Source organism: Phacochoerus africanus, chromosome 16, assembly GCF_016906955.1.
Source record: "Phacochoerus africanus isolate WHEZ1 chromosome 16, ROS_Pafr_v1, whole genome shotgun sequence".
Taxonomy (NCBI): domain Eukaryota; kingdom Metazoa; phylum Chordata; class Mammalia; order Artiodactyla; family Suidae; genus Phacochoerus; species Phacochoerus africanus.
Window position 1 is genome coordinate 42942007 of NC_062559.1, and position 17716 is coordinate 42959722.

Sequence of the window (17716 nt, forward strand, 5' to 3'; positions counted from 1 at the left end):
AAGCCGCTCTTCTAAAATTTGGTCGACATCTTCTTTTGTCTTTGTTTAGACTCACATGAGCCTTAAAGGGCACATGTTCAAAACCCAGTCAAGGAGCAGGCAAGACACTGGAATGAAAAAATTAAAACAAACAACCTCAGTGATAATTAGCAATGCTGCTCTAGAGTGACAAATTTTCTGAAACTAAAAATATGTCCCCAAAGCATCCCTCTTTCCCTACCTTTGTTTCCCACTCTACGAAGTCTGGCTGACTCATCACCTCATTTCACAGTGGTTTTCGCTGGTGGTGCCAGGGTTGTGTTCATTCTCCGAGTCCAGGAGGAAAGGCACAATGCTTGCGTTTCATTCATTGAAACGTCTATTGTGCGAGAGTCTCTATTCCCCTTTCACGGGGCGCTATCCAGAAATGGTGTGTGCAGGAAAGTGCAGGGGGTAGGCGATGGTGGGAAGCTGATGTTGCCTTTTCATTGCTGACACAATCACACAAAAATAATCTAGGGTTTGCTCTGCAGAAGAATTCTCTTTTGTCTTTGTCTCTGATACCTTGTCAAAGTTTATCTTTCTGTCCTCCAACCTGTCCCGAGGATGTGTCCCCAGGAGCCACCTCAGAGCAAGTGGCCAGCTCAGTACGGGTTTAAAACCTCCATAGTGGGCATGAGGCAGATACTAATTAGGCACGTGGAAGTGGCCCTCAGCATGCTGCCCACTCTGGGCATCCTTATGTTGTTGTGTGGCCTTGGTACCCAAAGTCACACTGGCTAAAAGACTGATTTTCCTGAAGGCTGGATGGGTGTGGCCATGGGGCAGCTATAGACAAATAACTCCTCTTTTTCTGCTGCCCCCTTAAGCAGCTTAGCCATCTGTGTAAAGACCGATCTTTTGAGCAGGGACCTTTCTTCTTTTTCTTTTTCATTTTTTTTTTTTCCCTAATAGAAATTTGGCTAGGAATTTCTAGAACTAAAGTGTTTTTCTGCACTGAAAGAAGATTTTAGGTGCTTTTTTATTTTTTAATTTTTGGTCTTTTTAGGGCCTCATCAGAAGCATATCGAGGTTCCCAGGCTAGGGGTCCATTCAGAGCTGTAGCTCCCGGCCGACACCACAGCCACAGCAACACCAGATCTGAGCCGCATCAGTGACCTACACCACAGCTCATGGCAATGCTGGATCCTTAACAACTTTGGGGGATTTTTTTTTCCCCCCTAAAGAAACCTTCTCTGCTTCCTCAAATCCCACTTCTTCTCTGCCTCGTTAATAATGTGCCAGTTGTGAGTGCAGGTGAATTTTACTGAAGAAAATGACTGCCTGTGGAATTCATGTTCTAGATGGCTGACTTTCCAAAGTTTAGCTAATTACATCTTGTGTAAACGTTCCTCGTTTGTGAGATTTGCTCCCAAGCTGGGATTTTTAAATAACCCATCTCTGCGAGACAAGTGTAGCCGTCCTCCCCCCTCCCTCCCAGACCTGGGTGTGATTAGTCAGATTTCAAACCCAGGGGGCTGTGTGTGAAATGCCACCACAGAGGGGCCCTTGTTAGGCCCAGCCTTCTGTGGTTCACGTCAAAGATGCCCCAAGGGGCAGGTGTTACAGGCTCATGAAGGCTGGGGCGCACACCCCCCCCCACCCCAATTCCCTGCACCGTGCCTTGAAGGGATCAGGGGCATCGATTTTCAGCTCGTGCTTAGGAGGGGCTGATGTAGCCCCGTCTGGCTAACTGGGGATCTCTCCTTCCTTCCTCATTGTTCTGCGTTTGGCCTGCAAAGTGTCAGGTTGGCTGAACTCCCACAGAGACCACATGGTCCTTCGGATTCACTGTGGAGCATCTTTCTCAGTCAGCGCTTCCTGAGCTTTTGCAGCCCTGTGACTCAGCGCCATCTCAGCTCCCCTAAGTGGCAGGTGGTGGGGAGCGGGGTGCATGCAGGGAGGCGGGGTGCGTGCAGGTGGGGGGCTCCCCGAACCGGGAACACACTTTTGACATCCCCGCCATTCTGTTCTCAGGCTCTGACCTCTGTCCGGAGGACCTTGATGTCTGGCCCATTTTTTCAAGATCAGTTCAAATGTCACCCACCTGCTAAAACCTCTGGCCACATGGATGTGTTTCCTTTCCTTTGAATCTCTATTACACTCCCTCTGACCTTTGTCATGCATGCATTCATTCAAAAAAAAAGTGTTTATTGATGCTTACTATGTACCAGATTTGGGCTATATTGGTGAGCTAAACCACATAATCTCTCCCTCCCCCTCTTCTGTGTGTCTCATAGAGTGTGTGTTCTAGCTGGGGGAGGCGGCGTACATAAACAGCACCTGCAGTACATCAGTCAGTCCACGTAGTGTTTGGCAAGGGTTTAAGTGGAATGGAATAGGGAACAGGAAAAGGAAGAGCACCAGCGGGTGGCTCAGAGGTACAAGGCAGCAGGAGGGGGCGAGATGTAGCACATATTAAGACAGGCCTCAGTGACACTTACTTTTATTTATTTATTTTTTTGGTCTTTTTAGGGCCGCACGGGCAGCATATGGAAGTTCCCAGGCTAGGGGTCAAATTGGAGCTACAGCTGCTGCCCACAGCCACAACCACAGCCACGCAGGATCCAGGCTGCATCTGCGCCCTATGTGGGAACTCCCCGAGTGACACTTATTGAAGTTAGCTAGTGGTCATACCTGTGTGCCTTCTCCTTCTTTCCCAATGGAAGGGACAGAGACTGGGTCTCCTCACTGATTTCTCTGCCAGCAGCGCTTAGCACAGAAAGCCTTGGGTGTGGTTGGTGCTTTTAGGAAATGGGTGAAATGGGAATGAATGTGCAGCAGTGAATTTGAGGACAAATAAATAAACTCACGTCTTATTTTTGCTTTTTTTCATTCCTTAAACATTTTTTTTTATAATACATCTGTGCTTTAGAATCTGAGATTCCTTCCCTATTTTCTCATTCTTTTCAAGACAGAATTTGTCACTGGACCTTACCGTGCCTGGACTACTTTTTACATGAAATAGTACAATTCTAACTAAAAATTTGAATTCCATTTAGAAGAGCACAGAACACAGTTTGTTTACTGCTTTGGCCAGTTTTTCCTCCCAAAGAATAATTTTTTTAAAGTAACTTTGGGGAACCAAAGAGGGGAAGACATTTCAAGGGTGTATTTTATTACCAATTAGCCATGAAAAATCGAACAGTCTCTTGACAAGCTCTGGACTTCATCAGCTTTCAGTTCACAAATAGTTATCGAGGGAAATAACGTTATCCCAGGGCAGAGTGATACCGGCCTAACAGGGCTTGGGAAGGTGTGGATGTCACGTGACCAGTGACCACCCTTCAGCTCTTACCTGAGGTTTAGAGATTATGGAAAATCAATGCAGAATAACTTTCTGGGCTGCCTGCAATCCATGTTCCTGGATCTTGAACCGAAAAACAATCTAAGGCTGTGTTGATCCATTGCTTTCTGCTGCCCGCTTTAAAATGTAAATAGCTGCTGCGCCTGCTAAAATTCTCCCCTGAGAGCTCAAAAGCTCTGTGTAATTTAGAGCCCAGAGTTTCCTGCCATCTCCACTACACGAGGAGAGTTCCAGAGACTGCTAGAATGTCAGCGAGGCCCCTACAGACAACCTAGTTTAGTGCTTTTCCAGCTGCTCCAGCTGCTGCAATGGAGTCCTCCCGGGGAGCCCAGTGCGGGGAGGGAAAGGCTCCGAGTCCCCAACCCCAGGCCCAGGCCTAGCCTTCCAGCTGCCATACGCTCTGACCAGTTTCATTGTCTTTATGCTTTTATGTAAGAGTGTGTAGGCAGAAGGGTTCTGGGGCTAAAAATACTTGGAAAGAACTAGTCTGATCTAGATGAGCTCATTCATTTTCCAGGTAAAGACACAGCGGCCTGAGGAAGGTAAGACACGACTCTTTAAGAGGTGTGTGCTGCTGACGGGACAGCACTCAGAAATAGGCCTCTGGGGCTGTGTCCTCATGTGTCCGCCTCGCGGGCTCAGTGTGGGGATCAAATGGGACAGACGGGGAAGCACGATGGGTAAGAGAGCACCCATTTAACGCCTTACTGAAACGTGGAGTGTTACTGTCTTTTCTCTCTCCTACCCCTAGAGCATGACGTAGGTTGTCAAACTGGGTGCCAGGGAGCCCTCAGGTCATTGCAGGAAGCTTAGGGAACCTCTCTTCTTCAGACAAAGCATCTTCCCTTTCCTCTGCAGCCTCTGTTCAGCATCCAGGTAAAGTTTTTTTTTTTAATACATAGGGCTCTGTAACTTTCTTTTTTACATGATTTTTTAAAAATTAAACTCTTGTTGATTTATAATGTGCCAATTTCGGCTGTATGGCACAGTGACTCATTCATACACACACACTTATATACATTTTTATATTATTTTCTGTTGTGTTCTATCCTAAGAGATTGGATATAGTTCCCTGTGCCGTACAGCAGGACCTCATTGCTTATCCATTCTAAATGTAACAGTTTGCATCTACGAACCCCAAACTCCCCGTCCATCCCACTCCCTCCTCCCTCCCCTTTGGCGACCACCAGTCTGTTCTCCATGTCTATGAGTCTGTTTCTGTTTGGTAGGTAGGTTCATCTGTGCCATATATTAAGGGCTCTATACCTTTTTCAAAGTTTGAACGCCACTGATCTAGAAGGAGGTTTACAAATTAATAACTACGCTTATTTGAAATGCTGGTGGCCACCTGTGCCTGCTGAAACGACTAGACACAGACCATTCAGGGCAGCGAAGGGCTGAATACCCGATTCGAGAAGATGAACTACCATAGATGGAAGCATTATGCACAGACTGGCCTAACCAGAGACTGAAAACTGAGTGCGTGGCAGGACTGAAACTCACCGTGGAAACCTTTGAGCTGCTTTGAGACGTGTGGTATCTTTTAAGTCTGCGTGTTCCAAGGCCTTTTATTTCTCGGCTTTGTCATCGATGTGGTGGTTCAGGGTGAGTACCAAGGTGAAACCTCAGCGGTACCTGCCAGGCGACAGCCCTTTCTTCCTGTCTTCATTTTGCAGTGCACTTACATTTCAGTTGACCAAGTCCCCAGGACCCATGCCATCATGATCAGCAGACCTGCCTGGCTGTGGGGGGCAGAAATGGGAGCCAATGAGCATGGAGTGTGCATAGCCAACGAAGCCATCAATGCCAGAGAACCGGCCGCAGAGACGGAAGCCTTGCTGGGGATGGACCTGGTCAGGTACTGCATGGTGGTTCGTTAAAACAAGTGCCCAGAACAGGTCGGGGGTGGGGATGGGACTGCTCTCCCTCCAAACCTCATACTTGGTAGTGCAGTCCTTCTGAAGAAGGCTTGTGGCACCCCCCTTTTTTTTTGGTTTTTAGAGCCGCACCCTTGGCTGATGGAGGTTCCCAGGCCAGGGGCTGAATCAGAGCTACAGCTGCCAGCCTACACCACAGCCTACGCCACATCAAGGTAGGATCCGAGCCGCGTCTGTGACCTACACCAAAGCTCATGGCAACACTGGATCCTTAACTCCTGAGAGAGTCAGTAATTGCGCGAGGTCAGTAATCGAACCCACGTCCTCATGGATACTAGTCGGGTTCGTTACCATTGAGCCTCAGTGGGAATGCCTGACTTGTGCCTTTTGATATAAAGTTGGAGGGGATGGGAAAAAATAGACGACAGTGGAATATTACTCAGATTTAAAAAAAAATCAAGTACTGATACTTGCTCTAACATGTTGCATCCCTGAAAACATTATGCTAAGTAAAAGACGCCAGACACAAAAGGTCGCATATTGATGAAAACTATCCAGAACAGGCTAGTTCATGGAAGCAGAAAGCAGATTAGTGGTTGACTGGGGTTGGAGTGGGGACTGGGGAGTGGTTCGTAATGGATATGGGGCTTCTTTGGGGGATGTTGAAATGTTCCAAATGTGGATTTATGGTGATAGTGGCACAGCTTTATGGATATACCGAAGACCGCTGAGCCACACTTTTAAATGGATGAATTTTATGGTCTTTGACGTAGGTCCAATAATACATAAAAGTAAAAAGTTACAAAAATACATGAAATATACAGGGAACAACAACAGAAGTCACTTCCCTCCTTTCCCTCTATGTCTTGGTCGTCTTTTCATCCTTTCCCTCCCCTTCCAGCCACCAGCTAACAGGGCAGCAGAGTGTAAGCTGCACAGGACGGGGATCCCAGCGTGCCTCTTCACGCCTGGTCACAAGCGTGAGGGGCTGTGTGCCTGGCACGGAGTGGCTGATCGATGACTGAGTTTGGCAGGCAGGACAAAAGCGGAGGATGGGCGGGAATGAAACAGCCCTCTGAAATGCCTTCATTTTTTTCCTAAAGAGTGAAATGCAATCAGGTGTGGTTGAAAGAACATTGGGTCCGTGGCTTCTGCCACCTGATGGGCAGGACTCTTGGCACGCCTCTTTGATGCCACGTTGCCCTTCTACCTTCCTCACCCTTCCTCACTCTTCCTGCTTCTTACAAAAGAAGAAGCAGGTTCCCTGAGCTGGAAAAAAGGAGGACGAGGCCTCATATTTATAATCAGTTTTCTCTTGATCAACAGGATGAAATGGATAGCATAACAGCAAGTTTTGAGCCTGTGTTTTGACAGCTGCTCTGGTAACTTTACCTCCATGCGTAAGAGAAAGCCTGAAAATGAAGCGTTAATGAAAAATAATGCCCCTTTTGTGCCTCATTTAGAGCCTTGCACTTTGAGTTATCATTGTATTTATGGGAGGGCGTTTATAGAACTGGCAAATATCACCATTTTCACGGTTGATTTCTAAGGGACAACGCAAGAGAATGTTTCTTTCTTGCTTCAAAGCCTCTGAGGTAGCTTTTCAAGATCATCAGCCTATAAAGCAAGGGGCGTTAGTGAATATCTGCTTTGTGCCTGACTCTGGACTCATGAAGAAGCTCAGAAACTTCAAAGAGATTTTAGTCTGGTTGCAGGGAGAAGCATATTGAGCAGTGCACGATTTTCAGACCAATGTAAGATGACAGAAGGAGAGATGTGTATCAGGTCATCTGAGATTTGCAGCCACAGGCGTGGCGGAGAATCCTAGACTATGGCCCTCAGAGAACACTGCTGGGTGTTCAGAGGTAATAACAGACCACATTCGTCTGGGGAAGCTTCTAGAAAGAGAGGCATTTGACCTTGATCTAGAAGGCTGAGAGATGTAGACAGAGAAAGATATATTTGGCACGTAATTGGGGTTGTGATAGTTACCAAGGTCTGAGACAGGACTCCGTGTCGGGAGTAGATGACAGGGTGCATTTAACTGTAGCCATTTAACTCCTTCCCTGGCCAACTGTGCCCAGCTATTTCCATAACAAGATGGGTAAAGAGGACTCTGCTGCAGGCATCGGCACCCTGAGTGGCTCTTTGGAGTTCAAGGTCTCAGCTTGACACAGCTGGGGTCAGTTTAGCCAGGCAGTCAGACACGAAGGGGCCATCTCATCCCAACCGAATCCTGAACGTGGCCCCCGAGCCAGAAGCCCTCCTAGGTCAATGTCTAAGAGACCCCCCAGGCGACGGGCACTGGGAATCCACAGAGCACTGTTTGAGGGACAAGGTTCCAGAGTAGGGGTGGGGGTGGGTCTCCACATGTGGTTGGTGATGTGGTAACTCAGGTAGCACCTGGGAACTGGTTAGAAGTGTAAATTCTGGGTCCCCAGCACAGACCTCCTGAATCAGAAGCTCTGGTGGTGGGACCAGCCATCCGTTTGTGAACACGCCCTCTGGGTGATTCCGGCGGGGGGGGGTGGTGGGGGGGGACCAGTGCTCCGGGGGAATCCTTCTTTCGGTTGGCTCTCAACTCGGCCTCAGTATTTCCTAGGTCTTGCTGTAGGAGGGACCACTCCTTCCTTTGTCCTCGCTTGTCCTCTGTGCTTGGAAGCCACTTCCTCCCTGGCCCCCGGACAGCTGCTGGGAGAGCAGGGCTCTTGCCTGTTACACTCCGTTTCTCGTGCCTCCCAGACCTGAGGTGGATTATTCAATGAACCTGGTGGCTGCCCCTCTTTGGATTCTGATTCTTTGTGCTTTCCAACAGCACGTCAAATCCAGCCTCAGTTCAGAGGGACAGAAATCAACGCTGGTAGCACTGTAATAGGCACTGCGTTTAAGATAAAAGTATAACTTGTGTTTCCTAGAGGCTTGCTGTCTGAAAGCAAGCCTTAAGCAATACTGTTTTTCTCTTTCATTTGCAGTGATGTTTATGCCAAAAGCCTAGCTTTAGGAGGAAAGAACGTGTGTAATTAGAGTTGCTTTTTCCCGAACACCATCATATGATGAGGTTTGCAAAAAGTATTTCATTTAACTCTCCCCCAAACCCAGTGAAGTGGGCCTGATTGCCTCTGTTTGGTGGACAGGGAACTGGGGCGTAGGGAGGCCAAGGGACTTGCCTGAGGCTTCAGAGCTGGAAGGTGCCAGAGCCTGGCATCCCAGGGCCGCTCTCCTCAGGGAGGCTACCTTCGCCTCCCCAACTAGAGCCCATGTCACTTCTCCTTTCCTGCAGCCAGGAAGCTCTGGCCACCAAGAGGCAGAGGTTAGTCCAAAGGTTTTGCAACCCTTCCCCCAAGTCAGTGCAGCCTGAATGTCCACTTCTTTCCCACCTGCCCTCCACCCTCCGGCTGGAGGCGGGGAATCATTCAGCACCCACAAAATCATGAACCGCGGGAAGCCTTGCAGACCCCTTGATTTGCGGGAGAAGAAGGAGGGGTATGTGCATCTGCCTCCCTGTGGCAACACCAGGCTCATCCCTAAAAGGGGAGGGGACTTGACTAATTGTGTGACTTTCCCCAGAGCAGTGATTGTATAGCCACAGTAAATCTAGTTATAACCTAGTTTTACTTCAGCTGGGACACAAAGGCACAGGGGTCTCCCTTATCAATGGAGGCACAGGTGTTGAAAAAACAGGCAGAGTTCCTGTTGTGGCTCAGCAGGTTAAGGACTCAACATTGTCTCCGTGCAGATGCGGGTTCGAGCCCTGGCCTCTCTCAGGGGGTTAAGGATCCGGCGTTGCTGTGAGCTGTGGTGTAGGTCCGCACAGAGATGCAGCTCAGATCCCACATTGCTCTGGCTGTGGCGTAGGCCGGCAGCTTCAGCTCCGATTCAACTCCGAGGCTGGGAACTTCCATGTGGGGTGGGTGTGGCCCTAAAAAGAAAAAAGCAAGAAAGAAGCAAACAGAGTCCCCGAGCACAGAGGCTTTCATCAGGGGAGGTGCAGAAGGGTACTGTCCTCCTCGGTGAGCTGCGTTAACTGTCCAGATATGGGCACGGTGAGCTCAGCACAATTCTGGGCCAATGTTCATCGGGGAGGAACTTGAAATAATAATTTCAAGCTTCATGGAGCTCCCGTCGTGGCTCAAGGGAAAGGAATCTGACTAGCATCCATGAGGGTGTGGATTCGATCCCTGGCCTTCTTGCTCAGTGGGTTTAGGATCTGGCATTGCCGTGAGCAGGGGTGTATGTTGCAAATGCGGCTTGAATCCCACACTGCTGTGGTGTAGGCCAGCAGCTGCAACTCTGATTCGACCACGAGCCTGGGAACCTCCATATGCCTCGGGTGGGGCCCTAAAAAGACCAAAAAAAAAAAAAAATTAAAGCTTCATGAGGCAAGACACATTCCAATTTAAAACAGTAAGAAATCATATCATCTGTGAAAAAGGAAATCAACTTCTAAGTGTACCTAAAGGGTGGCAGGGCAGACCGAGAGGAAACTGCATTTGCTACGGTCCAAATACAGGAGGTTCCATAAGGAGGGCAGTAATTATTGCTAATGGCAAAGGTGGCAAATACAAAATAAAACCCGCATCACTGGTCACGTAATTCAAAGCTTTCACGTAATAAAGGCGAAAGGCAGTAGACTCAAGTTACGGCCTGTCAGATACTTACTCCACTGCCCTTATCTACAGAAGCCCTTGGCTGGTGTCTACGCAGTGAATCCTGTGCGTAAAAATGACACTGTTTGAAAATCCCAAGTCAGGATTTTCTTCAGGATTTCGTATGAAAAAAATAAGGACCTGAATTTGGGAGCCTCTCATTCCAAGACCCAGAAAAACCCAGACCAGCCACCCACTTTGGAAGGATCTGAACGGCGCCGCAGGTGGATGTCAGCGCAAGACACTGACCTTGGCCCCTTTCATCTCATCCCTTTTCCTGCTCCAGTCAAGGGCGTCACGTGGTCTAGCACCCAAAGGAAAAGTAGGTGGGGGCACCGGCCAGGCTCTGTTCTTATGTGGCAGCCCATGAATCTGCCTCCTCTAGGAGGTGACACTGTCGTGAATGGCTTTAGAATAGGTCCCTTGATGTCGTGTGACTCGTGGCCTGGATCTCTGCAGCCTGGTGCATCTGTCCCCATGAGTCTCTGGTGGAGGGGGTGTGACCCCTCTGTCTATCACAGCCCTGGCAGGGGCCTTGTGTTCCCAGAGTGGCAGGGAGACCATGTGGGAGGGGTCAGGTGAGACTAACGTGTATCTTTGCCACATAGACCTGGAGGGGTAGCATCAGAATTGTGTTGATGGATGAGGGCTGAGGTCCCACTGCAGACACCATATGCTCTGAGGGCACCAAAGTCAGTGTGGGAGGGCACGGCGGGGGTGGGGGGTGTTGGGAATCTCAGCGTGGGCCGCACACTGGCAGAACAGCAAGAGAGTGAGTTAGAAACCGCAGAAGAGAAGTCACTGCTGCCAGAGGTGAGCTGTTGCCCCTGGAGGGGTGTTCACAGGCTCCTGGCACGTGCTTGCAGGGGCCCTGCAAAGGCCCTGAGGGCAGGGCTAGGAATAAGCATGGGGCCGTGTGACCAGGGGCCGCCAGGGACCTCTAGAGAGGAGGAAGGGGCCCTCCTGTGTGCCCAGCCCAGGCTGTGAGAGGTCCTCGGAGCATATGCTCTTTTGTTCTGTGTCCTCAAGGTAAGGTGAGCGCTTGTGCCCGCCACTCCTCTTCGGAGAAGAAGGCCCTGACCAATAGGAAGCCCTCTTAATTCCGTCTTCTAATGAGTTCTTTCTTTTATCCCTCCCCTAGCGTCTCCGGCTTCAGCTTCTCAGTGCATCACCTTGTCACCAAGGCTTCCTAAATAAGCTTAAACTGAGAAACGCCAGATGAATTGATACGTAATTATTTATGAAAATAAGCCTGTGGCAAGGATAAGTCCGGGGCATGGAATCGCGTCCTCTTTTCTTCTCCCGGGCAGCCCAGTGAAATGTCCCTCCAGAAAGAAAGCTGGGTGAATTTTAATAATGATGGCATCTCAGGTGGAAAACACACCCAGAGCTGAGCTGTGCTGCCATCCTGGCAGCCTCCATCGCCTCTAAGACTCCATGCTCCTGCCACCAGAATTCCAATTTGAATGAAGAGATATTTACTGAGCATCTGTTCTGTGCCCTCCTCTTTCACTTTATAGATGAGACAGTCAAGGTCCAGAAAGGTTACATTATGATTGTACTGGCAGTGGGTGGCAGAACTAGAATTAGAGATGAGGTCTCTTTACTTCTGAGTCATTTGTTTTTGTGCCACGCTGTGCTCCCTCTGGAAACTTCCCGATCATGTGCTTGGGTTGTGGGCACCAGCCCTAGGTGTTTTCATGTTCATTATTTCGTAAAACCATCCTCATAGTACTCAGTGATGTAGGTACTTCTTTCATTTTTTATTTTCTTATTATCTTTTGGTACTTCTTTTAGAGGTGACATAAAGGTGAAGTTCAAATATATTATGTAACTTGCCCAAGGTCACACAGAGGGCAGTGTCTGTGCCCGTGTTAAGGGGTCTGTTAATAGGAGATGCTGTGTCACTGTGGGAGAAGCATGTCCTTTTGGATGATTGAAGCTGAAAGTCCCACCAGCAGAGGTGGGCTGATAGGTAGGAGGAAAAATATGTAGAAAAACGATTGATTGTGCCCTAACCAGCCACCCACCCCTCATGAGATTGTATGTGAATTATGTGTGCGGGGGCAAGAGCTGGCTGGGGAACACGTCTGTTACCAACTAACCAAGCCACCTGGTGTAAAGTAATAGCAGTCAAGGCTGGACTGGGCACACATTGCCTTTTGCCCAGAGGCAGGAGGGAGAACAAGCCACAGAGAGGGGGTCCCTCTAAGAGCTGGAGCTGAGCTGGCCAGTTCCAGGGGACTCAGAAAAGAGAAAGAGGTGTCTGAACGGCCTTTGTTTTTTTTGTTTTTGTTTTTTTTTTTTGCTTTTTGCTTTTTAGGGCTGCTCCTGCGGCATGTGGTGGTTCCCAAGCTAGGGGTTGAGTTGGAGATACAGCTACTGGCCTACACCACAGCCACAGCAAGGTGGGATCCAAGCTGCGTCTGTGACCTACATCACAGCTCATGGCAACGCCGGGTCCTTAACCCACTGAGGGAGGGCAGGGATCGAACCTGCAACCTCATGGTTTCTAGTCGGATTCGTTTCTGCTGCGCCACAATGGGATTCCTCCTGAACTGCCTTTCAAGAGGATGAAGACACTGGGCTCCTGACTCTCTGTGTAGAAGGGCGGGGGGGTGTCCAAAGATGGAAAACACCCCCGTGATTTTGAAGCCAGTGTGCGAGAGCTGTGCATTCCGAGTTCAGGTGCTATTCGTCTGGTCGCGTATCGGCCTGTGTGTCTTACATAGACGCCCATGTTGGCGTATCTTCCTAACTCGGCCTCGTCCCGGCCTTTGGTCCCCAGGGTGCTAATCAGGTGGGGCGAAATGACAGCCATGTACTTGCGGTTGTCTTCCTGCAGGCTTGGTTTAGAGAGAAGCGCAACAGCTAAAGAAGCCTTGGATGTCATCGTCGCCTTGCTGGAGGAACATGGACAAGGCGGGAATTATTATGAAGATGCAGGCTCCTGCCACAGCTTCCAAAGTGCGTATCTGATCGTGGACTGCGAGGAAGCCTGGGTGCTGGAGACCGTGGGGAAGTACTGGGCTGCGGAGAAAATCACGGGTGAGTGCAGGTGGCAGGGGACCATTTCGAGGACAGGAGGGCGGAGGCCATGCTTCCTGGACCTGCAGAATTCAGGTGGCTCTTGCAAAGCCTCTCTGGGCTATATCTCTAAGCTTGTGCCTCTCCTTTCTGGGCTTCTGCTTCTAGAGAGGAATGTGCAGTGTCCTGAGCCTGCAGCGAAACCTGTCATTGCCGGGAAAGCGCACTCCTGACATTTCCTATGGACTCTTTGATTCCGGGCAGGACCCAATTCTCAGTTATAGAAACAAAGCCCCACAGGGTCTTAAATGCTCACACACACCTAGACACACAGATATTTGCAGGCACATTCCACTATTTGAAAACAATTAGTTATCAGGACTACCGTGTTTTTCCCAAATGTGGAGACCTGAAAAAAACTGAGTGGGCAAAGTATTATATATTATGTTTTAAAAAACAATATCCAGGAGTTCCCGTTGTGGTTCAGCGGAAATGCACCAGACTGGTATCCATGAGGAGGCAGGTTCAATCCCTGGCCTCGTTCAGTGGGTTAAGGATCCAGCATTGGCTTGAGCTGTGGTGCAGGTCGCAGACATGGCTCGGATCCCACCTTGCTGTGGCTGTGGTGTAGGCTGACAGCTGTGGCTCCAATTCGACCCCTAGCCTGGGGACCTCCATATGCTGCAGGTGGGGCCCTAAAAAAGGGAAAGAAAAGAAAAGAAAAGAAAAAAGACCTCTGTATTTAGGATGATAGTTGGTGCAAACTGTTCCTTCAGGTGGAGTGCGACTAAATTGGGGAGGAGGAGTCTCTAGAGCTGTGGCATTTTTAAGTAGCACAGCGCCTCTTCCAGAGCTTTTACTTTCCTTGTAAGTAGTGAAGGCTTGGGGTTTCATTAGCCAGATCAAGTGACTGTTGCTCATTTAAAATATGATAAAATGAGTCAGGACTGGTCAAACCTTCTGAGAGAGATTAATAGAGGACCAAGGATCATCTGTTTCTTCAAAAATGGAATCGATTTCTCCCTGTAGTTAAAGGCAACTTGCAGCGGAGAGATGCCCTGTAATTTCCATTTCTTGATTTTTAAAAAATTTTTATTGGCATATAGTTGATTTACAATGTGTTGGTTTCAGGTATATAGCAAAATGATACAGTTATACATACACATATATCCATTCTTTCTCAGATTCTTTTCCCATATAGGGCATTAAAGGATGTTGAGTAGAGGTCCCTGTGCTCTACAGTAGGTCCTTGTTGATTATTTACTTTGTGTATAGTAGTGGGTATATGTTAATCCCACACTCCTAACTTATCCCTCCTCCCCATGTCTTTCTAAGTCTATTCTTATGTAATTGGGCTTTGCATTCTCTACAGAGGGAGTCAGGTGCGTTTGCAATCAGCTGTCACTCACGACTAAGATCGACGCAGAGCACCCTGAACTCAGGAGTTATGCTCAGAGTCAAGGCTGGTGGACGGGAGAGGACGAGTTCAATTTTTCTGATGTTTTTTCTCCATCTGATGACCATCTAGCCTGCTGTTCAGGCAAAGACAGCTTGGAAAAGCAGGAAGGTGAGTTCGTATATCCCTTCCAATTCTCCTTCTCATATCCTTTATCTTGCAGCTCTTTCAGAGACCTTGTTTGAACTTAGAGGAGAATGAGCAAAGCAGAAGAGTAGGGAATAGACCTTGTACACAGAGACCAACTTGTGCTAAAGTCCCTGCTGTGCAGCCAAGACGGCAACTTGCATTTTTACATGATGCTTCCTCATCTGTGGATGTTTCCTGCTTCTATTTCTCTTTTAAACACGGATGCCATTAAAGCATCTTTGTGATACTTATTGCAGCCTCACTTGAACCTCAGCATTTGTATATTTGACCTATCTTCTCGCTGTATTTTCCTCTCCCTTTAGAAGGCTGGGTCTTGATGGCAGGGATGCTGTCTTTTATTCATCTTAGGATCCTCTTGTGATGCCTGTTATGGTTCTTTTTTCCATGAACATTTGTTGAGCCAAATCGTTAAAGTGAATTCTCTTCACAAGCCCTCCATCTTCTACCCAGTTACTCAGAATCTCTATTTAGGTAAATGTAGTGACTGGATAGCTTGTTACTTTTGTGCCTAAATGGAAAACCCTTCCACTCAAACCACAATGGCCACCTTTTATATTTGCTAGTGAGATGTGTGGGGTTTTTTTTGTTTTTTGTTTTTTGTTTTTGTTTTTTTAAGGCTGCACCCTCAGCATATGGAGATTCCCAGGCTAGGGGTCTAATCAGAGCTACAGCTGCTGGCCTACACCAGAGCCATAGAAACACCAGATCCGAGCCACGTCTGCAACCTATGCCACAGCTCACGGCAACGCCAGATCCTTAACCCACTGAGCGAGGCCAGAGATCAAACCTCACAACCTCATGGTTCCTAGTCGGGTTCATTTCTGCTGTGCCACGATGGGAACTCTGAGATGTGTGTTTTGTAAGTCAAACCTTTGGTCATTTAGAACAGGAGCTAGAAAACTAACCTATTAGCAGCTCCTAGTTTTGTCAATACAGTTTCATTGAACATAGCCACACTCATTTATTTTCTTACTGTTTATGACTGCTTCCCTGCTATATGGCAGAGCTGAGCAACAGGTAAGTTACAGCAGAAATTATATGGCCCATAAACCTAAACTATTTCCTGACTTGTTCTTTAAGAAAATGGTGTCTGACTCTTAATCTAGAAGAACACTTAGGACTTTTGCTATAGAGTATAACTAATACATTCTGGGTAGGAAGATATCCATTTAAAACAGGAACTTAAAAACTCTAAAAGGTTTTAATTAAAAAAAACCTTAGCTTGATAAAAGTATACAGCACCAATTGTGAAGGAGCCCTGTCAAAATATCAAACCTAAATCCAATGAAGCTTCTGGATCTAGCTGTTAGTTTACCAGAAATACAGAGGATGGATGAACATAGTAATGCCATCTGCAAAGTCCAGACTGTGGGAAACTCTTCAGGAGAAATGGCCCAACAAGTAAAATGCAAGGGGGGAAAATGAAAGGTAGTAATTAAAGGAGATTTAAGAGACATTATCAGCCTGATGTATCCTGGTCTAAATCAATAAACTCATCTATGAGATAATGAAGTAATTTGAATGCTGGGTTGTTGAAGGACTCAAGGACTTACTGTTAATATTTTTTAGGTGTGACGTGTTATTCATAGATTTACAAAGAGGATATGTATTGTGCTAGTGAAACTTAAGGCACCTTTACTCTGTGTGGTGCTCTGATGTGACCTCTGTGAACACAGACTGAAAGGATAGTGTTTCAGTGAACTGTAAACAGAGGAAGAAAATGTAGAACTAAGATTCTGTGCTGCAGAAAGATTTGTTTAGTCCATATATCTGAACTCAAAGCCAATAGTGCTAATGGCTCTAAATATCCAAGACACTTCTCTGTGCATATTTCCTACTGCAGAGAAGTCATCCTCCAAATACAGTACTGACTCTACCCAGCAAGACTCCACCAGAGAGCTTGCTTGGTGACCTCCCTCAACTGTGTACTTTCTCATGAATATCGTTCTACTGCATATTGTACTAGTTGAGGAGTTGCTAAGTGCTGTAACAAAGAGACCCTAAAATAATGTGGCTTAAAGAAAATGGAAATTTATTTCTCTTCCTTTTTTTTTGTCTTTTTTCTTTTGTCCTTTTAGGGCCGCACCTGTGGCATATGGAAGTTCCCAAGCTAGGGGTCTAATCGGAGCCGTTGCTGCCAGCCTATGCCAGAGCCACAGCAACCCCAGATCCGAGCCGGATCTGTGACCTACATCACAGCTCATGGAAGCGCTGGATCCTTAACCCAGGGATCGAACCTGCAACCTCACGGTTCCTAGTTGGATTCGTTTCCACTGTGCCATGACGAGAACTCCCTCTCTTCCATGTTTGTATTCCAGATTACATGGACAGTTCAGGGCCGGTGGGTTATTCTGCCTCAGCACATGACTTCCTTTTGCAGTCCACTCACTGGCATCTCCCAGCCAGTGAGAGGGGAGGGGGGAGAGTGAAGGACAAGCATTCCTCTTCATGGATGCGAGGGGAAAGTTATACATCATTTCTGCTCACCTCTCATTGGTCAGGATCTATCATGTGGCCACACCTCGCCCCAAAGGAAGCTGGGAAATGTAGTCCTTGTTTGGGCAGTTCTGTTCCCAGCTATAATTTCCCTCAAAAGGGAAAGGATTGGTGGATTTTGTGTAGCAGTTTGCCTCCCCTCTCTCTCTTTTTTCTTCACAGAAAGCATCACTGTGCAGACTATGATCGACATCTTACGGGACAAAGCCAGTGGAGTCTGTATAGACTCCGAGTCTTTCCTTACCACAGCCAGTGTAGTGTCTGTTCTGCCTCAAAACAGAAGCTCGCCATGCATTCACTACTTCACTGGGACCCCCGATCCTTCCAGGTTTGTCTGAACACAGTCACACAGGCGGCATGTGCTTCCCTCAAGAGCCCATCCAGCAATCCCAGCTGAGTTCCTGTACCGCCATCTGTAGAGCTGAATCACTTTTTTTAATCCATCTCACTCTGACCAGTGCAGCACAGAGAGCTTTGATGAACGGAAGTTCTTGGCTTTGGTCACATAGTGTTCATCCCAGTCATGGAATCACATTGTTTTAAATTCAACACATACGTATTAATATATCTTATAGGCCAGGCCTTGTGCTATATAGGAGGGATGCAAAGATTAAATAAGACCTACTGAGACAGAGGGATACAGGAATGCCCAAGCTTGATCAAAACAGCCAGTTCCTACGAGTTAGAGGACAAAATGGTCCAGACGCAATGCACAATGAAGCAATTTCAAGTTCACTGG

The 17716-nt window shown here is 47.8% G+C and overlaps 1 protein-coding gene across 2 annotated transcripts in view; it reads left to right on the top strand.

Moving 5' to 3' along the window:
• The window catches only part of SCRN1 (secernin 1), a 58967-nt gene that overhangs the window by 32093 nt on the left and 9158 nt on the right, over positions 1 to 17716 (top strand). For both annotated transcript variants that reach the window (XM_047763577.1, XM_047763576.1), the window contains exons 3-6: positions 5002 to 5183; positions 12694 to 12896; positions 14248 to 14442; positions 17140 to 17305. In XM_047763577.1, coding sequence (XP_047619533.1) covers positions 5002 to 5183; positions 12694 to 12896; positions 14248 to 14442; positions 17140 to 17305 — 746 coding nt within the window. The remainder of the gene's footprint in view (positions 1 to 5001; positions 5184 to 12693; positions 12897 to 14247; positions 14443 to 17139; positions 17306 to 17716) is intronic.